Genomic DNA, 22,700 nt, shown 5'->3' with positions numbered 1-22,700 from the left:
CACAAAACTTTTCCTGCTAAAGCAGTTGACTGGGTGTTTTGAACATGCACTCTAAAGTATGAAATAATATTTGGCAACAGCTATAAAGGAGCAGATACTGAAGAGCACGTTACTGCACTAGAAGTCAATCATTAAGGGTCAGTGAAGCCAGTTTTGGAATGATTTACTTGTGAACTATTCAACCGACCAAAAGGTAAATATGCAGGGTATTATTACAATGTTATTTCTAAAATTAAGTAAGAAGTAAGTAACCTTAATAAGAGATGTTGCAATACATGCAGTAATTTTGGTCTTTGGCATTGTTTGCTATCAGTCACATTATCACATTCCATTATGAACTGCCCTCAGGAAAAATAACACATATAGAAAATAAGGTAACTAGTACGTAGACAAGAGTACTTTCCATTTGAGAAGGGCAAATGAGTTTAATGAACTTAAGGATAAGCCTCTTTTTGGATGCTTCACATTAAAAAATAAATTGAACTGCAATGAAGAGATTGTTTTTGTTTATGATTTAGGGAAGAGCTAGAGCAAAGAAAGTTTCAGCCTTCTAATACCCAAAGAAGGCAGCAACTGAGATTTTTACTACTCTTCTAGAACTCCATAAACCTTATGTGCTCTTATACCTGTAGCTATTAGATCACTCTTTGGGGACAGTTGGGTTGAATCAGACAGTTATGCAGTTCTACATGTATTTCTATTAAATTTTGAAACATGTTCTTTTTTTATTTACCAAAAAAAAAAAAAAAAAAAAAAAAAAAAAAAAGGAAAAAAAAAAAAGCAGACAGAGCTCCAGAATCAGCATAATTTGGTATCTCTCAATGGTAACTGATAATCTAAATCTTCTTCACTGCCAGAATCTTACAGGTTACTTTTGTCAGACAAGAAATTAATAATGCCCTGAGATCCCTCTCTTTCATATGCAAAAGAAATAATCTATACACATGCAGTGTGGCATCTGCACACGTATCACCATGAATTTTCAATCACTCATTCAATATGGCAGTGTATACCACTGACCCTCAAGCCACGGGGGTGATTGACTGAGGTAATTTCCAACCTATGCATCCAGACCCTTCTGTTCCTCCAACATGGACATAGGGGCAGCAATTCAGAGGGATCTAAATTTCAGACAATCATTAAACCAACAAGGAGCTATTCAGTGGGGAAAGGCAGAAGGCTAGATGGAAGTTCCCTCTGGGCTGGATTTAGCCTACAAAACATAGTCTGGATGATGCCAGAATGGAAGGGTAAATTTCATAAGGAATGAAAGGGATAAAATAAGCTTTCATGGAATGAATAGGTAAGTAGCTCCCCAGACATATGAACTTTTAGTAGCCAAAGACTAAAAAATTGTAGTAACTACAGTGTGAGCACTGTACAAGAAGAAAATGCCTGCCAAGTTCATGTTCTGATGCCAGAAATTTTTAAAATCATGAAAATACATAAACAAAAATCTGTAAAAGCAAAATTATGGTCATTGCTAAGTTATGGGAACAACCCTATTGACTGTAGGAATGTTGCTATAAAATTCACAGAGTAAAAACAAGAATTGCAAACATTACCTTACCTTTTTGACTTTTTGTGATACAGGGGAAACATCCTTTAATAATCGAGTGGGACACAAAGCCAAATGTGTGCACATAACCCTCAAAACAATGATTAAACTGATTCTCAAATAAGTGTTTGCCAAGGATCTTTATTTATAAAAGATGAAATAAAAAGCACGAGTTCAGATGAAAACAAGTGATTCCTTCTTTCTTACTACCACCTGTTCTAAGTTAGGCTTTGGAAAAGGACCTTTAGGCTGCTGTTGGAAACCTCCAATTTACTCTTGGGTATGAAAGTATAAGAAGTACCAGCTCCAAAAATTAATACACTACTTAAAACAAAGACTGTCTCACATGCTGAACTGCCCGTGCTTTCACACATGGGAATAAACTCTTGGCAGAAAATCCTGTCCTTGGCCCATGAGGTAAGGGAGAGTGACTATGACACAGGCAAAAAAGCATCCTCTGGAGCCTCGGGACGACACCAAATTTCCCTGCGGAATCTAAGATCTCTAGTCAACATACATACATCTCCCCTGGGGCCAGGAAAGTGAGGCAGTAAACAAAAACAACTGAAAGAAACAGGGCTGCTTGGCAGAGGTGAGGAGAACCTTCACTGGCCACTGGTACCTTCATGTTATGCAATGCCATGCTGGGTATAATGCTCCTTATTCTAGAAGAGCCAAAATATTGCACAAAGTGGCCCTGTTTTACCCAGACATCATCCCCTCCCCAGCACGTCAGACACTATACCATGCCTTGAAAACGCTTTGGAGGAGAAAATAATTTCCCCTTTGAGTAAAGAAGAGCAACAGGTAAAAATACTTCATGAGAGAGAACTCGTCAAGTTGCTGAGCATGCAATTCCTTGTAAATCTACAGGTAAAGCTGAGATGAAACCCGTCTGAAGACAGGGATGAAGCTGACCAAGATGAGGTTCAGGAGTTGGATTGTTGCTGCTGCAGCTACACAGATTCACAGCTGGATGGCCTCAAGTCTGAATGGCTCAGTATTATTTATTATGCCATATCAAGGCTAGCCACCAGTTAGCTCAAAGCAAAATGGAGAGGATAGGATACCTGAACCACACATTTCAATTCTGCATCTAGTAATGACTTGGCATGCCAATAAAGGTGCAGTAAGGTACCATTTGACTGACCTCACTCATCTAGGAAAATGTCATCCAGTTGAAAACTTGACCCATGCAGTTAATAAATGGATAAGCCTGTTGATATGCAAAACAAATCAGGTCTCTATCTGGAAAACAAAACTTTTTTTTTTACCTCACAAAAGCCCTATATTAGAAAATTCTGATTTATCCTTCTGAGGAGATACTTTTTCAGAATGGCCTTTGGTCCTGTGAGAATAGGTGTGATGTTGTCAGTTGTGACATCCGAATTGCATCAGGTCTCAAGCCGAATGGAACCCAAATTAAGATCATGAATACAAAGATGTCTTTCATTGTGTTTGTTTAGCTGTGCAGTCACATCACCATCAGCTGTCCGTGACCACAGAACACTGAATCTCTCTCTATTCATGTCCACTTTAAATCTCTACCAAAAAAAACCAACAAAACCAAAAAAACCCCAAAAAACAAAAACAAAAAAAAACCTGAGTAGAATTTGCAGTGATTTATCTTATGAAAATACTGGTCCCCTGCTCTAAGTTACAGAGATGTAGGCCTATTATATTTTCAGTGCAGTCCTGGTTTTGCTTTACGTTTTTTGCCATAACGTCCAACAGTACAAAATGAGCCATATGTTTCAATGCAAACACATATTATTTCAAAAAATTCCAACAGACAAGGAAGAGATAATAAGAGGGAAGAAAGAAGTATTTCCCTAAATTTAGAGAGTTCAGATGAATAAGAGGCTTAAGCCAATATCCACTAGTATCAAGTACAATATGGTGTTAATGACTACCATTTAACAATGTTTTTTAGAAAAACAAAACTTCTTAATGAAAACCTCTCTTTTTAAAGAACAGCCAGTAAAAAACATCTATAACTCATGTGGTAGTAATGACCCCAGTGAGTGTCTGACAGTGGTTTTTAAGTACACCAACCAGCACTCCAGAAAATTATCAATTTGGGGTCACTGGACACTGTTTATCTACATTTTCTCTCCAGCTTTAAAAGGTTTTGTGGATTCTGCTATTTTGAATTTAAGAGCCAGTTTATTTTGTTCAGTTTGGATGTATGCTGTGTTTTGGTACTGTATGAAATGGCTCCAGAGTACTTAGCATAAACAATGGTTTCAAGAACACTACATTAAACAGAACAGCCATCTCAAAGCAATGGATTTACTTTATTCATACCGAGGTGTTTTTTGGTTTTTGGTTTTTTTTTTTCCACAACTAACAAAGATGCTGTTGTTCAAGGAAGCATAGGACACAAGACAGGGAAAGCTTTGCTAAGCCAACAGTTCCCAACTTCCTCTGATGGAGTCCACGTGCTTGTTACTGCTGCAGTTCGATGGCTGAAGAATTCCAGCTGCCTCCCCTGAGCAGTGTTTTAATCTCTTCCCAACCAGCCCACCTGTAACAACAACAGCAATTAACTCCAGTGCTTTCTTGAACTGTATAGCCTGGCCGACTTCCAACAAGATCAAGAACTTGGAAAGGGAAATGATTGCTGCTGCCTGTGGGCAGAAACAAACAGAATGAACAGTTGGTGTGAGACAAGATGCTCCTCCACGCAGCCCTCTTGGACCACAGTTCCCTTTGTACAGTGCTCTTCTCCAAGGAACCAGCTGCCTTGGCAGGGAGTATCACTGGGGACTTAGTAAACTGACTTGTAAATGGGCTTATGATGGAAATGCATCAGAAATCGAGGCTTGTACAGCCAACCCTCCACACCCCATCACACGACTCACTAGAACTGAGGCTTGCTTCAGGCTATTGCCTGGCCTCTGCCTGCCAGCGTGCATCCAGCACAGCAGCCTTCCAAAGCCACCTTTCCAAACTCAGTCATTATCAGCAGCAGACAACTGAAACAACTTGACATCGATAGGAGGAAAGTAAACGCAGGAGGTCTAAGTACCTTCCTTCAGTTCTTGTTCTGCGAAGTGAGTTACATACACAGCAGCTTATGAAGAATTTTAGATCCCAAGAACTCATGTTACATTTAAAGAAACTGCTGAAAATTCATTTCTGTTTCACTGCAAATTAAGGGTCTTACAAGTCTGCACACTCTACATAATCTTAAAAAATGGGACTTGGGTTCCTGAGCAACTTGGCCAATTCTGAAAATTTTACCCGTGACAGTCTTTTATTCCCCAAAACATTAAACTCCAGAAACCACTCCCAAAACCAAGTCTGGGAAACAAATTTGCAGTTGCTCAGGGTAGCTCAATACTTAGGCTATTGAGTCACCACAATGACCACAGAACGGATGGATTATATGATTTTAATAGGTCAGACACCGCTGTTTTTTCCTTTACAATCACACATCCTAAAACAACTAAAAAGTAGTTGAGAGAAGTCAGACACGTGTGCCCACACTCTGTTTATTTTGAAAAGTCATCACCTCTTCTTCAGATGAATGCTGTTATATTTGCACCTGACCTTATGCTGCTTCTCTTCAGTCAAGGACAGGGATTTGCACACACAGGCAAAGAGCTTGCCAGAATAAGAGACTTATTTCTCTAAACATAGCTTTGTCACTCCTCGATCACACCAGCACTTTGTGTTGCCCGGTGAGGAGTTCATCCTTCCCTTAACTGTCTCTATCTTTTGCAAATATGATTGAACTAAAGGAATTTAATAACATGCAGTTCTGTTTTTAAATTAACACCAATAGGATACCTCCTGATTGTTTTTCTGCTGTGCAGTTACAATTTTTAAGACACTAACCCTAACAGTTTCAAACACACAAGCATCCTAATGTGCTGAGTACTGTACAATAGGCCAAGGAGGTTACTGTTGAAATACATGCATAGAAAAAAAAAAAGGCATTTTCTTCCTTCTACTGACTTTCTTGACCACGTGGAAATTTTTTTTCTTCCCACCATCACATTTCTCATAGGACAATCTGTTACTGGGCTTTCCCTGAAAATCATTCTGCGGAAAAGAGTACGGAAGATAAGTGTGAAACTCTGTCAACACAGCATGTGGCAAGTAATACTCCAGCTCTCAAACATCACCTGCATTATTTCTACTCTGCTCCTCACTTCATGCTTTTCTTTCCTCATAACCGAGCACTAACACCTGTTCAGTGGCTTCAGCAGTGCCAAACAGCACACCCCTTGCTCTGTTTCTCCAACAAAATGAGAGGTGATGGGTGACATCAAGTTCTGGTGACATTGCACTCAGTAGGACTTTTTGTTTGGACCTTTCTGTGCCAGGATTTCTCACCAGTTTGCAGTGATGCCATATTCAAATCTACACCATTGGAAGTTACCTTAAAAAGAAACTCCTGCCCCAGCTGCAAACCTTGCTGGTGACTGCCACCCATTTTGTGAAGTGTCCCGAGACAGAGGCCAACAGAGGACTGAACAAAAGTAAGGAAGGTTTAACATCCAGAGAGCACAAAAGGAGGAAACTTCATGTAGTAGGCAACCAAGGATTAAAAAACACGTTCTTTGTTTAACAGCATGAACACAGCTTTGCCTCAAGAGCTCTAGGGAGCTGTTCTAAGTGCTCCCCTTTCACATTGAATCTGGAATGACCTATTCCAAATGGGAAATGGTCAATATACTCAATGTTTGTTTTCTTTTCTCTTCTTCTGGTATCAGTATGAGCTGAGCACTACACAAACCTTAAGACTGTCCCTGCCCACCTTGTCTATCCCCAAAAATTTGATCCTGAAGGGGAAAGAAGCAGCAGGGCAAGGCATGCTGAAGGAAACAAAAGAAGCAGAGTGTACCTAAGGCTGGGTCTGTAAAAGAAGTGAAAAAGAAAGCGCAGTAATGAATCCAACTGGAATAGGTTCTCCTCTAAAAAGCTTAGGATCACTGTTGGTAGTTTTTACAACTCTTAGCCAGAGTGCGGGAGCCAACTGTGTGACCTAGAGAAACACCCACCCAACAAGCTGGCTGAAACAACAGCTATGACTTCTCTAATGAACTGGCTGTGTTGGTTGTCTGGCAAACGAGGTGTGTGCCCAGGTGGCAGGTGACACAGTTCAGCTGGACAATGAGGAGCGGGCAGTCTTTACCAACATGGTCACTGTATCTCAGGTAATCTCGAAACATCTGGTGGGCAAAGAAGTGATGTTAACAAAGCAGCAATTGGGTGTTTACCCTATGGCTACTTTTCTGGAGCTGAAGTAGGTATGTTTTACTGGATTGATGTAGGTATGAAAATGCCACATAGCAAATTACATGAATTTGAAACATATATCTACAATAAAACCTGAAAGTTTCATGTTTTCCTGCGGTTATGAGCCTGCAAGCCATTCCACACAGGCAAATCTTTGTGTCCTTGATTAACCTCAGCCAATAACTCAAACAGGGCTGTCTCTGATTAAGGTCCACATTTGTAAGCTTCAGAAAATGCTTTGTAGAAAAATGTGGTTGTTGGCCAACCCAGATTGCTGCACATAAGTTACATCTGATAGGAGCAAAATGTGAGAATTTAGACTGAAATTTCCTTAGAGACCAGGGCAGCACTATTTTTCTTGTTGATTTTGTACTTGCTGCCTCAGTGTAATTACCCCTTTCTTGTCAACATCAAAGCAGGGTGGGGAAGAGGTTATTTTTCAAAAGACAGGATAAATCCCTTTGCCTCCAACTTCTGAAGGCTTCAGTTTACAACTCACTGTGTCCACAGTGAAATGAAGTTGTGATCACAATTCTAGACCTGATCCAACACATACTGAAACCAATGGAGACTTTCTGTTGACTCGAATGGAAGCTGGGTCATGCCCTGAGCAGACACTACTGCACATAAAACAAAACCCCTCTCCAATTTTGGATGGCAGAAAACATAGACAGCCTGGAAACAATAAAGACCCCTAAGGTGAGAAATTGTCTACAACAAAAACTTAATACAGGACAAATCAACAAGTGCACCTGCCTGCACTCTGCCTCTTTCTAGCCCTATCAACCCAGACGAAACTGCATCCAGAGCAGGTATTTATCAAAAATGTAAAAGGATAAGATCTTGGTAAAAGACAAAATCTGTACCAGAGTCTAAAATGTAGAGTAAATATTCCATCTTAAAATAAAGTTTTCAAATAAAATGAACATAAGCTTCAAGAAATGAATGTAGTACAACTTAGAAGCTAGAAAAGACTTGCATCATGCTTTGTAACACAGTTTTTATGCTTGTCAAACATGAAAGTCAGCCTAGGACTTGCAAAACAAGGGAAGCATGAACACCCCGTGGCCAGTGTCAGACTCTTATGCTCTATGTCAGCAGACCACCAGCAAACACCTGTATGTTGTTTCAACATTCTTCATATGGCTCCTAGGCAAAAAGAGTAATGAAAAAAGCTTACAATGAGGGAAAGCTAAGCCTGAAAATGAAACACACAAAACAGTTCTAAGAGTGTCAGGCGATTTGGAGAGAAAGGATCACAGAAGAACATATGCTTTGGAAAGATTAAAACAATTACTATGTGATGTTGGTATGGAATTGATTGTCAGGAAAAAGAAGACAGCAGCAAAAAGGAATATTGATCTTGCAACATCAGAGACCACTTAGTTTGGATGATACAGCATTTGTAGGCTGGTCTTTACTTTGTCTCCACACATCCCCAGACTGATGCACTGTTATTTGAACAATTTGTAGGTGGGAGAGGTGGAGGCATGGGCAGACTGGCTACCCTCACACTGGCAGGTATGTTTTGACATGTTGTCTGAAAGTGACTGACACTCGGTGGCCAGGAATGTCTCACTCAGGAAGGCCTCTCTAGGCCAATCATTTCTTCCACCCAACCTGAGCTTGGCAGGCGGAGGAGAAAAAAGAGGCTCTTCTTCAGTCAGCTTTTTTTTACACTTGTTTTTCAGCAAATCAAGGAACACACAATGACACAGGGATTTTTTGGGATTACTTATGGGCTTAACAGATACATCCTGTATAAATGAAGAACAGGGACGTCCTGCAGGGCTGTACAACGGCAATAAATACACTGTACCACAGGTAATGGATGCATCCTGACACCCTGGCACTGACTTAGGACCAAGCACTGACAAGGACCCAGACAACTTGTAAAACGTAACGCAAACTTGTTAGCAAATTGCTGAGCTAGAACCTCATCCCCTACCCCATAACGTTATTCACGTTTGAGTATAACCTCTTCATTATACCTCATGATACCCATTATTCTGCACATTTTGGGCTGTATTTTTGCATTCGCTTCCAATTCCGTTTAAAAAGCAAAAGAGCTGGGGGGGGGGGAATATCACTGAAGATAAAAAGCTGACACTGTTGATCATAAATCTTTCGATATATATACACATACATCTACACGGAGGATGGATCCAAGCCATGCTGGGGACAGGCTTCCCAGCGCCACTTGTTCCCAGTACGCCGGTGCCTCGCCTCCGCACTCCCCGCGCTCCCCCGGCTCACGCAGGGGAGGTGCCGCCGGCACCGCAGGGCCCGAGGGAGACCCCCTCCGCCCGGCTTCGCATCACCCCACACCCCCGGGAGGCGCCTCCGGGCTCTGTGCCGACCCTCACCGCCCCGCCCGGCCCGGCCCCGCCGCCACCTACTTCTTGCAGGGGATGAGCGCCTTCCTCTCCTCCAGGATGCGGAGGCGCTGGTTGGGGCCGTCGTAGGAGACGGCGGCCCGCGTGTTGCGGCCCGAGCCGTGCTCGTAGAACACGGTGCGCCCTTCCCACTGCCGCGGTGCCTGGCACGGCTCGGCCCCCGCCGCCGCCGCCGCGCCACCGCGCAGCAGGAGGACGCCCAGCAGTAAGAGCAGCCGCAGCGGCAGCCCCGGCCCGGGGCGCAGCTGCCGCCCGGCCGCCGGCCGCGCCATGCTCCGCGCCGCGCTCCCTCCGCGCACGGCCGCCCCGCACGGCGCGCAGGCGGGCGGGCGGGCAGGCTGTGCCGGGGGGCGGGGGCGGCCCGCCTCCAAACCCGCACGCATCACCTCGGCGGCGAGACGCGGCTGCCGCGACAGCGCCCGGCCACCAGCGGGGCGCGAGGCAGCGCGGCGACAGGCGACGAGGACTCTCGCCCTCCCATGCCTCCCTCCCCGCAGCCGGGAGGGTCGGGGCGCCCTGGCCGTGCCCACTGCTGCGTGGGGGTGCCCAGAGGGGCAGCTGCGAGGTCCAAGCCTTGGGCACTCTGCGTGAGCTTAGGGAGCGAGGGGAAACGCGAACAAGAGGGGCCTGTTGGGACAAACTGCTTTAATGTTGCCCTCGAGGGGGGAATTTTAGTGCCTCCCCATGGACAGACTGTGTCACCAAGCATTCCTTCACCACATCCATTCCTTCATCTCCCACTGCCCTCTTAGGTTTATCAGCTGTTTCCTGCCCGCTCTGGGTGCGCTTTCCTCACCCACTAAGGGAGGGGGAGGCCTGTGTCCCACAGATGCTCCGTCTCTGCAGCTCTGCTGCATCTTCGGGGGGGTAACACTGGTACCTGGCCGGGGCAGGCCCGGGAGCTGCTACCTCTGAGCCACGCTGGGGCTCTCTCGGGTCACTGGGATGACCTGGCATTGAGTTAATCTTAACTCAGCGGGTACCCCAAAAACTGGGGAGAGGCATTTCCCACAGTGAAGAAAGGGCCTGGAGGTCCTTCCGTGCATGGGGGAACAGAGGTGGGGTGTGAGGGAGCCCTCTGTCCCCGCGTGGGCACGCCACTCCGCTGCACCAGGGGCGCGTGGCCGTGGAGCACCAAGGAAAGAAAAAGAAAAAACAGCTTGGTAAAAGACTGAACCCCCTTCTTCCACTCGTGTGCAGAAGCGATTGGTGGGGGACAGAGGCGGGTGGAGCGGAGCGGCGGGCTGACTGCCCGCTCAGCAGCCCCACACCGGCCCCGCGCTGCCCCAGCCCCGCTGCCGTCTCTGCTCGGCCGCCACCGCTTCCCTCGTCCCGAGCAAACCGGGCCACAAGCCGCTACCCCGTCTGTCCGCCCGTCCGCTTCACGCCTTTCCCCGTCCGTGCCGAGCTCATGGAGGGAATTCTGCAACCCCCTGGAGGTGTCGGGAACAGCCACCGGAGCTCCCTCAAAGCCGCAAAAAGTTTCTTCTCCCTTGAGAAAACGCGGTGTATAAAGTTCAGCCCCTCAAGAAGGAGTCGTGGTCCCTCTCCCCGCGCCGGAGCACAGAGCCCCGCGGCAGAACCGTGTGGTTTGGGTTTCCTTTCCCCCCGCTCCCCCTTCCACCTGAAGGAATTTATGATACAGATGAAAACTGAAACGGAGCTGGAGCGGCGGCCGAGAGACGCAGTGATGTCGCCGGGGGATTAAACGGGGTGGAGGTGATGTCACCGTGCCTGCACAGCAAAACGCACACATAACGCGCACACCTCCCACCCCCCGGAGGAGCGGGGCTGCCAAGGGAGCGCGATCGGCCCCACGTCACTCGTGCCACTGGTATAAATGCGGTCCCGCGATGTCCATGGCTGTCGGCGCGGCGGCTCCCGCGACTTGACTGCAGCAGGTCTCCGGGAGGCAGCGCCGCTCCGCGCCCTTCGGCCGCCGGGACCCGCGGGGCGGCGGTGGGCGGCGGCGGACAAGGAGGAGAAGGAGGAGGAAGAGGATGCTGCGCGCCTTGGTGGCGGTGTCCCTGTGGCTGCGGGTGAGCCCGCGGGCGCAGGGCGCGCCGTGCGAGGCGGTGCGCATCCCCATGTGCCGCTCCATGCCTTGGAACATCACCCGCATGCCCAACCACCTCCACCACAGCACCCAGGAAAACGCCGTCCTCGCTATCGAACAGTACGAGGAACTGGTGGCCACTGGCTGCAGCTCGGTCCTGCCCTTCTTCCTCTGCGCCATGTACGCCCCCATCTGCACTCTGGAGTTCCTCTACGACCCCATCAAGCCGTGCCGCTCCGTCTGCCAGCGCGCCCGCGACGGCTGCGAGCCCATCATGCGCCGCTACAACCACAGCTGGCCCGAGAGCCTGGCTTGCGACGACCTCCCCGTCTACGACCGCGGCGTCTGCATCTCTCCAGAGGCCATCGTCACCGACGTGCCGGAGGGTGAGAACCCTGGGGGAGCGGGCGGTGGGAGGGAGGACTCCCTCCACCCCCGCGGGACGCCCCGGGGTGGGACGGGGGGGCTGCGGGACCCCCGCGCTCCAGTCCTGGAGCGTCTACCGACAGTTTTCACTCCCTGACGCACCTCTGTTTGCAGATGTGAAGTGGACGGACTTCACACAGGGCTTTATGGTGCCGGACAGACCCCTGGAGCCTGACTGCAGGAGCCGCGGCCAGGGTGAGCCTTGGACGACCCCCCGCCTCCACCTCCCTGGAGACAGGGTCCCTCTGACACCCCTCAACCTTTCTCCCTTCTCTTCCTTTGAAGAGCGGTGCAGGTGCAAAAAGACAAAGCCTACGCTGTCAACCTACTTGGCCAAGAACTACAGCTACAGTAAGTGCAGGGGGGAAAATGCTTCTCTTTGCCTGTACCACACCCTCCTTGTGTCCCTGCAAGTTGGGCAGCTCTTTGTGGGTGCCACCACACCAGGCCCCATCCAGCAAATGTGGCAGGAAGAAGACTGCTCCAACACAGCCCTTCCAAGTGGGGGTTTGCCTGGGGGGACCTAGCTGTCCTCTTCTGAAATTCAGCTGTAGCACACATCATGTGCAGGCAGTAGTAGTAATTGCACGGATTCTGTTTCTGACAAAAGCAGTGAAGTGTCAGTAATGTGCACCGAAATCAACAGGTTGCTCTGCAGAAAGGGTGGTTGCTGCTGCAAAGGTCACTCTAGTAAAAGGCAATTACATTTAACGTGAGCGTGACCACTTGACCAGCTCCTGTTTTCATCCAGCAGGTAGAATAAACAGGGATATGCTACCCAAATAAAACTTGTAAATGTGAACCAGCTGCAGCAAAATAAAAAGTTTTTAGAAATTCGTATATGATTTTACATTACTAGGCAGTGTTCTCTCTGGTGCGGAATTGTCAGATTAATGGACAGTGACAATTTGCACCATCCAGCCAAGGGGGTGGCCGGTAGTTTTATTTTATGTTGCAGGACGTACTGGCAATAAAAATATTCTTCCCCTTTGGCTTCCCTCTGCCTCAGTTTTCTGATGGTGTGAGTCAGGAAGAACTCTAATTAAGATTAGATAAATGCCAGATTAAATGCCTCTGATGTCAATAGATACCCCTATTAACTATGGATTTAATATGCAGTATTGTTGCATTTTGCACTTTACGGGCATTTTCCCAGATGGCAGGTTTTTTCAAGTCATTTATCCAGTTGGTCTGCAGTACTGTTATTATATCATTCAATCCCTATTTGTTTGATTTCAAATGAAAGTACGTTTGTAGTTATTTGCTTCTTTGTTAGCATGTTTGGTGGGAATAATCAAGCTGAACATCTAACTTAGGTAATTGTACAATTATTTGTTCATGATAGCATTTTTGTGCATTTACATGACATATTCTTTTTATATAATTCCTTGATCTGTCTCAGTACAACATAGAGATACGTTTAGGTGGAACAATGAGCTTCCACAGTTGTCTGAAACATATGAAAAAGTAGTGATATCAAATGTTCCAAAATGAAATACAGGTGTTAGTCATGTAAATTCTGATTCCAGTGATTTCAGTGGGAGTGTTCCTTGAGTAAAACCTCTATGTTTGGGTCCAAAACTCAAGATTATGGTTTTGAGATGTAAATTTTTATTCAGCACCCTCTGAGATGAATAGACCTGTTTATATGGAAAATGAACTGAGGGGTGAGATTTAATGAGTTAAAAATCAAGTTTTTTCTGAAAACCTTTAAAATAAGACATATAGCCAAATTGTACTTCTAGCTATCAGAACCAATCACACTTGGAAATGGATTGTGAGTCTCCAAAACTGAAATTCCTCATGTGTTTTGTGTCTGTTATACATGTCCTGATAAAGGTAGCACATAAGCCCCAGACTGCATTAAAAGTGCTGGTCTCCTGTTTTCTACATGTGAAGTTTATTCCAAATGTTACGAGGTTCACTTGAAGGCTTTTGACCTGGTGGCTGGCAGGGGCAGGCTGATCATTCTGTGGTCTGTACACTTCTCATGCTTCTTTCGCTGAAGAATTTTTGGACAGTAGAACCCTTTCTATTTTGACATTTTGTAGAGACAAAATCCTTTATGTAAAAATGATACTTAATTTATTAGATTTGGTATTTCTCACAAGAGAGAAGGGATGAAATGCTGCAGTGGTAGGTGATACCAGGGTTTGCTGGTACAAATTTAGCCAGGGATCATTTCAGAGCCATCTACAGAATTTCACCTTCTTGCCTCCATGTAGACATGCAGTTTGCCTCAATGAAAGGTAAAATACAAGTGGTTGTGTATTCAGAGTCAGAACAACCTGTTTCAGTGTCTGGTTTATATGTAGATGTCACTACTGGTAGAGAATCCAAAGGCAAAAGACGAAAAAGAGTATAGCTCAAGTAAATTATGGCAATCCTAAGATTCTTAGTTTTTTGACTATTGTTTCAAGCCTTCCCTTCTTTCTTATATTTGAGAAGAGGCTGTATTTCTTGGTTGCAATCTACAGGAAATTATTTTATTATTGTAAAGACTGAATTCATGACAACTGTCTGTGAGGTAAATTATTCATTACTTAATCAGAAATAGCCAGATGTGGCTGGAGAATGGGTCAGATTTACTCAAAGAGTTGTTCAAGTCTGAGTTGAAGGAGCTGTTTGTGTGTGTGATTCCAGGCAAGATTGGTTAGCCTGATCTGGCAAAGATTTAAGCACATGTTTAATTTCACAGTTGTCAACAGTCCTACTGAAAACCAAAGCAAGATCAGGCCTCTGTTATTCTAAGCCACTGTTTGTGCCCACACAGGCAGAAGTAGTTCTAGTTTCACAACCAAAACAACAGCTTCCAATTTAATATATTTGACTTAATTTTGAGGTGTGTTTAAATTTCTAAGACTGTTTATTGTTCTCCTCTTTTTTTCTATTTGCAGTCATTCACGCTAAAGTAAAAAGCATAGAAAGAGGGAACTGCAATGAGATAACGACTGTGGTTGAAGTCAAAGACATACTCAAGTCTTCAACACCAATTCCTCTGTCCCAAGTGCCTCTTCTTACAAATTCCTCCTGCCAGTGCCCGCCTCTTCAACCAAAGCAGGATGTTCTCATCATGTGCTATGAGTGGCGCTCAAGGTGAGCCCTGATGATGTGGTGCAGAAAAGTGTTAGAGCTGGCTGTGATAGATGGGAAGGATGACCAGGAAAGCTCTCTTCCTCATCATAGGCTTCTTTTGCTGATAGTTTTTCTTAGGATAACTCATACATACAAACATGTTTCAATTACCTTCACAACTGACTTTCTCCATCAGCCTCAGCTCTGTGCCATGTTCTGGTGTGTACAAAACTTGGCTCACACAAAGAGCATAAAATCTGGTGGCATTAGGTGCTGACAGCATATTGATAAGGTGTCATGCAGCAGTTCAAGCACCTCCAGCTTGGGAGTGGCTTTTTTTAGGACCACTTCCCATAGGGATGAGTGCTTTGTGTGCAGCAAGTCCAGTGGTGGCTGTGGATGATGGTCTGTGTTGGCAGGACCACGTGGAAGGCATCATTCTGTCTCACCAAGGGAGTGGGCAGGAGATGATACACATCTTCTGTCAGCAGAGCTGCTGGAGTCAGAGCTAGGCCTTCTCCACTGGCCTATCCATACTTTGGACCAGTGCCATCAGCGAGATGTTTCTGATCCCACAGCCGTACCGGGACCAGCCAAAGCTGCAGCCGTTGGAGCTCCAGCTCCCGGATGGCAGATGAAAAGTAAATACTCTCAGAGCAGCTTGCCAGTCCTGCTGTATGATTAAATGAAAAAACAAAACAAAACTAACTTTACCCGACCGTTCATCTGGCAGTCAGCCTAGCCCCAGGCATGGAAGGAAATCCAGCATGCTGGTCTGGAGGGGAAGGAGTGATGAATCACAGCTCCCTTTTCTCCCTGGTTCCTTGAAGCAGAAGGGGACATCCCATCCCCATCAGCACCCCAAATGCACCAGTAGATGCCAGCAGGACAGGTTGTGGTGATGCCTTTTCCTGGTCTTAAAATCAAGAGTCAAGCACAGTTCGAAAGGAAAAAGGGATTTTACCTTTGTATTTATTGTAAGGATCCTTAGGTGCACCACGTCCAGGTGGAATGCACTTCAATGCACACCGCAATGCACACCCCACAAAATCTGGTATCACATTGTAGGTCTTACTAATTAGAATATCTATCAAAGATTCCCCAGTGAGAGACTCGAGTGAGCCCTCTTCCCTGAGGAACTTTCCCCTGGATGGTTCTATCTGAGTTTACAAAATGTGTTCAGGAGAGGACCTTGGTGTCTGAGGCTTTCTGATCCCTAACTACGAAGCTTCTAAAATGTTTAGTCTTCTAGCTTGATAAACAAGTCCAAGAATGTAGGCTAAAAAACACTAAGAATACAGAAGTTATAAAAAGGTATATAAGAAAATGCAGAAAATCATCATGGCATCGGTGTTTTAGGTACTGTGTAGGCCTGTATTTTGTGGGTTGGAGGCAAGGCTGTCTGTAAAATGTGCAGGCTGGTTTTACATATGGTGAAGTTGCTGTTAATTGGTCACTCACACTTGTAAGGACTACAGAACATCCATGTGTGGGACGTAATGGGCCATATCCATATTTGTAATGAGTTTTGTGTTGATATTTTGAAAGCATTTTGTAGGTGTTTCTAAAATTTGCCATCTGATATTGCTTTAACTTATTTTTTTGGCGAGCTAGCAAGCACAGTGTTTTATTACTGCCCAGCACTTTGCCCCTCCAGGTCTGGAAGTATTTCACAAGTATTAATGTAGAGCACTCTATTTATGTTAGTCGTTTTAGGGATACAAGCTCTGACTCATGTAGAAGGACCATGACCAAAATTGCAATGGAGGAGCTCTGGGTTGCAGGGCTTTGTTGGAGAGGATTCTCTGGAGGCTGTTAGGAAAGGGAGATTTTATAAGTCAAAGATCACAATCTGCATCTCCGTTATTATGGAAGAACACACGATTCACTAAATATCTTGTGATGGTTTTTAAAGGTCATTGAGGTTTTTAATTTCATATAGTGTACTAAAATGGATTTGAAAAAGAAACATAAACTATTATATGTGCTTCCTGTTGAACTCAGTGGCATGCAAACAGAAGGTTTTGAGTTACAGCAGTTTTTTAAAATGACAGAGGCAAAATGGGTAGAAGCTGTACCTCCTCTACAGCCAATGGCAGAATACCTATTGCCTGTTGTTAGGGTTAGAGCCTCACTGTATAATTTGACCTGAACCAAAGCTGTGCCAGATGATCCCCATGCTGTGGCTTCATTCATGGCAATGTGGCCTTGGCATCAGTCCTGTACATTTGTTCTCTAATCTCTCGTTGGAAAGAAAGGGAAATGTACAACATATTGGTCCTGATTCTCCAGGGTTTGCACTCGTGTTAGGCCTTTTCTGTTTGGTCAAACTGGATGCACAGTGGCTAATGACTACAAGAGGCAGGATTTTGTGCTGTGTTTGAGCTGCTAAGAGCAGCAATGCTATTCATAGAAGCTGGAGATCAGGCCCAGCTACCCTGTTCAGCCTTCACCAGCCAGAACAGTGCTGTGTGATGTTGTGTGCATTTATAATGATATTTTGATATTTCCAGCCAACACTGGTGTCTAAGTAAAAGCCCCCAGAATTTTAGTGACATTTATATTAGGGCATATTAAGGCCTGGTATCTCAACCAGCCAAACCTAAAAAACCCCAAAAAGTTGTCTCTAGGTTGGGACGTAGAAGGTGTGACATCAGACTGCTTTAGAATAAACTATTTTAGGAGCTGTTTAAGGCATATACATTTAATAGTCACATTTTTGTTTTGCTCATTTCATAACACCTAGACTCAATGTTTTCATGCAGGAGCTAGCCAGATTTCATTGGTAGGCAAGTATCTCTAACCATACGTCTTCCAAATTCACCTTAAAGCACTCATTAAGGAGTTAGGTGTAGGAAACACATAATGCCATCCTCATATATTTATAGGTAGAAATGGATACAATTGTAAGTGATCAGATAATTATATTACTATTTTTCAGCTGAGCTGTATTAACTGGTGGATGTGAAACAGTTGCTTTTTTTTTTTTTTTCTAATTCAGAAGTAAAATACGTTAGTTTGATCTAGTCTTCACACAAACACAGAGAAACATATGGCATGCCATCATTTCATACATAAAAACTGTCAGTATTGGTACCTGTGGGTGCATTTCAACCTCTATCTATGTTAAATCATCAGGAATGGCATCTCAGGAATTAAAATCAGAAATATCTTTAACTTGTGCATATTTCTTAATTTTCAGGTTGATGCTTCTTGATGGATGTCTAGTTGAAAAATGGAAGGACCAACTAAACAGAAGATTTAAGGTAAATGCAACCAAAGAAAAGAATGCTGATATTCTTGATCAAAAGTTAAACACCTTTGTTTTACTTCAGTACTGATTAACTTTGATGACTTTCAGATATCTTTAACTCCTCTTGGTATCATTATTTCCACTTGAACATTTTCAGACCTCATAGTTACACAACTATAAGTGAAAATTTGAATATTTTAATCTTGTGATTTAGGCTGTCTAAAATTTTATTTCTATTTAATTTTACATGGTGGGATGATCTTTGTGTGAACTCTGGCTTCTTACAATAATGTCTCTAGGAATTTCTCTCATATCCCTGCTGCCACAAGTAGTGATGATATGAAAGTGAAGGTGATATGCAGATGAGTATATAGCCCACATTAGATAAGAAAGGAAGTTAAAATCCTCTGCACTGGATTAATGGTTTTTGCTGCATTAAATATTGTAGGCTGGAAACACACAGTTCTCACCAGGTACTCCCTACAAAGACCCACTCAAAGGATTGGACATTGTCTCTCTGAATTCAGGAAACAATGGAAGGAAAAGTCTATAGTATAGAGACATGGGTGGCAGGCACAGCAGATGCCCCTGTTTTTTGGGGCTTCAGGATAGCATTTGATATCACTCTCTACTTGTAAACTCCTCGTTTTAGTGGAAAGAAAGGATGGATTGAGAGAAGGTCTTGTTCTTTCTCCCACTTTTAGAGATGGAAGAAAGTTATTTTTGGAATTCAGAAAAGTTTTTAGAGCATTAAGGACATACATGTATGTTTCAGGGCGTACATGTATGTTTGTCTTAGTTATGAGTTGATTGGCAATTGATAGGAGGAAAAGAGATGTAGGAATCCATAAACACAAGCTTTTAGATTACAGACCAGCTTCTTTCAGGAAACTGCATTCAGTGCTTCTGTCATACCCTTTTCACTTAGTCATGTGAAACCCATGTGTGCAAAAGAAAACATGCTTTAAATCTTAAAAAAATAGATATATGGCAACTGCAGAGGAAACCACGTGGGATTTAGAAGAATATTGGCATATGACTTGGACTCCTGAAATCCTTTAGTTGTCAACTTAATGGCCTGTTACTGGCACACAGTGTGTTTTAGTCACCTCCTCACACTGTTTTGTCATTTCTAATTGTGTCTTGAAACATGTTTGGGCATTAGTTTCCAGATTGTCAAATAGATGCATGACTGCCAAACAAAATACCCTTCAAAGCAGGTGTCATTTCCTCTCATATTAATAGTTTCATAAACTAAATCTCATTTAAACAAATTTGAGTGGGACATAACTGAATGTCTACAGATAGTTTTGGTTTTATAAAGATGCATAAAATTACTCTGACTACACAAAGCCAGTATGGAGGTATCACAGTGGCTTCACTTCGATGCCCATTGTTCATCTCTGAAGACTTGCATCCAAATTTTGTTGTGAGTTACCACTTAAAATGGATGTTTTGAGCTGTCTGTCAACCACAGAAGACAGTTGTTAACGTAACCACAACATGGCTGGCCTTTTCTCTAGCCAGGACAAGAATCTGAGTTGCAACAGGGTCAGTGCAGATGTACTAAATTGGGAAGCTGGAGAGCACTTCTTTTGCTCTCATCGCTGTATAAATCCCCTACCTTTAGGAGTTCCAGAAGAGAAGGATAATAGAGGGGAGAGATGAGACCCTTTCCAGGTTTTACTACCTACCTGTTTTCTTTTCAGAAGTAGGTACTTCTGTTCCTAGAGGTGAAAGTCTGCAGTCTCTGTGGCTGTTTTATGGATCCCTCCATGTTTTGGAGACCTAACCACTTAAACTCACTGTAAAAACCTGTTTTTTAACTAGTGCACTATTGGATTTGAAAATCTGACAGCTATTATCTTTGGTGGGCTTGTTGATCTAATTGCTTTTCAAAATTTCTCAGGGATGCTACTGAATAAAGCTTCAGGTGCACTATTGGAACCATGCCGTTGCAACTCTCAACACTGTGATTTCAGTCTGTCCATAACATAAGCTGGTTCATGCTCAGTCCTTTCACCCCAGGGGAAAGCAGAAAGTAATTACCAGCTCCCCTGGTAGCTGTGTGCTTAAATACATATTGTGAAAGGATAGTTTGATTCCTGCAGGCTTTTCTGAGGCAAAGTCAAGTAGCACGTTCAGCAAGACAGCGAAGAAGGGCCTTGCGAAGGAGTTCCAGTGTGCTGATCCTGGCTTTTTGAATGCGTGATGCCAGCTCCCCCCTATTTCTGAAAAGACACTCACATGCAGCATGCACACGAGATGGGCAATTGTCATTTCCATCTGCTGGTGTTGCGGAAATTCCCTCTACCCAAGAACACATGGCAGGTTCTTTCTGCAAATAGCCATGCATGCTGACATCAATGGCCTTGCAGTAAAGCACGGAACTGTTAAAGGCAGTACTAGCATCAGTGGTCCAAGATAGCTTTGATTAAGATGTAATTATTTATGATTATGTCCTTCCCTAACTCATCCTCTTTGTCTTCTGCATTTCTACAGAGGTGGGAACAGAGACTGCAGGAACAAAAGCGGCGAACTGCCCGCAGTAAGAACCAGAATTCAGGACGCAGCGGTCAGAGTGGAGCCCTGAAACCGCAACCCAAGAACACCAGCCCGCTGGTCAGTGGCCCCAAAAAGGCCATTAAAATAAGAAACGGCCAGAAAGAAATCAACCCTAAAAAAGTATGAGGGTGAAATTCCCAAAAGAAAGGACTTTCCCTGCACGCCAAGGGTCACAACCTGGCTTGGTCAGCATGTTTTATTAATTTGGAACTCATCAACTTAAAAAAATCATGTCAGTTTCTACATAGACCTTTTTGCTGCACTTTACTGTTAAAAGGTTTGCTTGTCCTTTCAAGTCACTACAAGCCATAGAGCATAGGTTTGCACTAATATGAGGTAGGCATATTCCAGCTGTCTGAGCTTTATCTTTGGGCTCTGATTTCCCATCTAGATAGAACTAGCCTTGTCTGCCAGAGGTTTTGACTCCTTGTACCAGCTGCCTGGTCTCCTTCCCTCCCACGCTGGAGAGCTGCATGGAGTTTCTCTCCTCAGCTGGTGTAGTAGTCTGTGCCTTAGTCTGTGAATTAGCTGAGAGCTCACCAGACGCAGCAGCTGAGGAGCAGCAGAAGTATGGTAAACTCTGGCAGATATCTCAGGCAGCAATGACTGCTGCTGCTGGAGCTGAACCTATCTGCTGTTTGGAATCACAACCCTTGTTCAGTGTTGAAAAGCATAGTTTACCATTAAGCATCTGGGTATGCATTATGTGATTATTTTTGAGTGTGCCGAAAATATGCTTACAGTGATAGTATTTGATCTTGTGGGTTTGTGTAGTAAAAATACATTCAAAGCAGACATTTAATTTTTTTTACTGTACTTCAGGCTGGCTTCTGTTGTTCTAATTTCAAATATATTTAAGCATCTAATTGAAAAATCAGTATTTTTCAAAAGGACAGATTAAAGTGAACAGATCTGTAGAATCCTTAAAAGTAACACATTTGCTGTAATATAGCTTTGCTATGAAAACTGGAATAGAAGCTTTATTCTAAAGATAACTGACAGCTCCTGTACAGTATTAAGGAGAAGATAGGGCTTCAAGTGGCTCAGTAATCATTTGGATAACTTTTTATCATTTGACACCATATTTCTAACCTTTGTCTGAGACCAAATAAATAAATAAATAAATAAACCGGCCTTGTCCCTATTAATGTGCTTCTCAAAGCAACTGGGTATCTGCAGTTTTTCTTGTCAGAAGGTAACATTTACCCTGAAAAGGGTGACAGGAAAGCAGATGCTTTTGTTTATGTGGTAAGTTTACTGACTTAACATTTTCTTTCTGAGGTATTAAAACAGCAAAGGTGAGATAAATCTAATCGACATCATTCCAAGATGGCATTTATGCTATTCCTTCCATGGTGTACTTGGATGAGGCAGCATAGATAACGCATTCTGATTTCAATTTCATGTAACACACAAGAAGATCAACATTAAGATCAGAAGAGCTCATGATAGATGCCTGAAAGACCTTTCAGTTTTCCTGCAGGAAGACTAAGGACTAGACTGGTCAATTCTGGTAAAATGAGGATTTTTATAATAGAGAAGTTCTATGTCAGAAAAAAAAAAGGAGTTCTGTGTAGATTATTATAAGGAGCTACAGTTGGTCATGTCAGTATGTTGATCTTTGCCATTACAAGAATTACAATGAAATTTGCATGAGTGAAATTCAAGGCAGACTATTCTGGAGTGATTTTAGTAGCAGTAGTTATATACTTGGTAATCTGCTAACGCAAATTGGAGACATAGATGCCAAGTTACAGTGTTTAAAACAGACACAGGTGTTACAAGAAAATGGAATAATAGCATATAGAATAGTTCAGGGGGAAAAAACCAACCTAAATGGTCACTGTTGAGCTTTGAGCAGTTAAAATATACAAAGGTCAGCATTTGAGTGTAGCCCTACCGGTAATTCTGGGCAGGTGCAGTACTTTGCTGACATGGAACACCTGCAGAATTAGATCTAAAGTTCATTCCAGGTGCCAGGAATGCCGAGCATATATAGCATCTGTTGACTTTAGGAGAATGATGTGTATTTGACAAGTCTAAAAAAACAGACTACAAACTTAGGTGCTTAAATACAGCCTATAGGTGGAACCTTAATCATGTTCAGCAAAATGGAAAAAC

General features: G+C 43.9%; 2 protein-coding genes across 2 annotated transcripts in view; one reads left to right on the top strand and one right to left on the bottom strand.

The window, feature by feature from the left end:
• Positions 1–9,526, bottom strand: part of EPDR1 (ependymin related 1) — a 29,485-nt gene extending 19,959 nt beyond the window's left edge. Inside the window, exon 1 of the mRNA XM_082278371.1 lies at positions 9,208–9,526. Coding sequence (XP_082134497.1) covers positions 9,208–9,476 — 269 coding nt within the window. The 5' untranslated portion in view covers positions 9,477–9,526. The remainder of the gene's footprint in view (positions 1–9,207) is intronic.
• A 1,518-nt stretch (positions 9,527–11,044) lies between these two features.
• SFRP4 (secreted frizzled related protein 4) lies at positions 11,045–20,705 on the top strand (the record flags this gene model as incomplete). The annotated part of the gene is given in 6 exon segments (XM_082277681.1): positions 11,045–11,164; positions 11,166–11,646; positions 11,801–12,037; positions 14,584–14,782; positions 17,964–18,027; positions 20,517–20,705. Coding segments are annotated over 6 exon segments (1,290 nt in total).
• Between the last annotated feature and the right edge of the window lie 1,995 nt (positions 20,706–22,700).

This window comes from Coloeus monedula, assembly GCF_965178545.1.
Source record: "Coloeus monedula genome assembly, chromosome: 1".
NCBI lineage: Eukaryota > Metazoa > Chordata > Aves > Passeriformes > Corvidae > Coloeus > Coloeus monedula.
The sequence above is the reverse complement of the archived record's forward strand: the minus strand, read 5'-3'. Positions and strand labels throughout refer to the sequence as shown.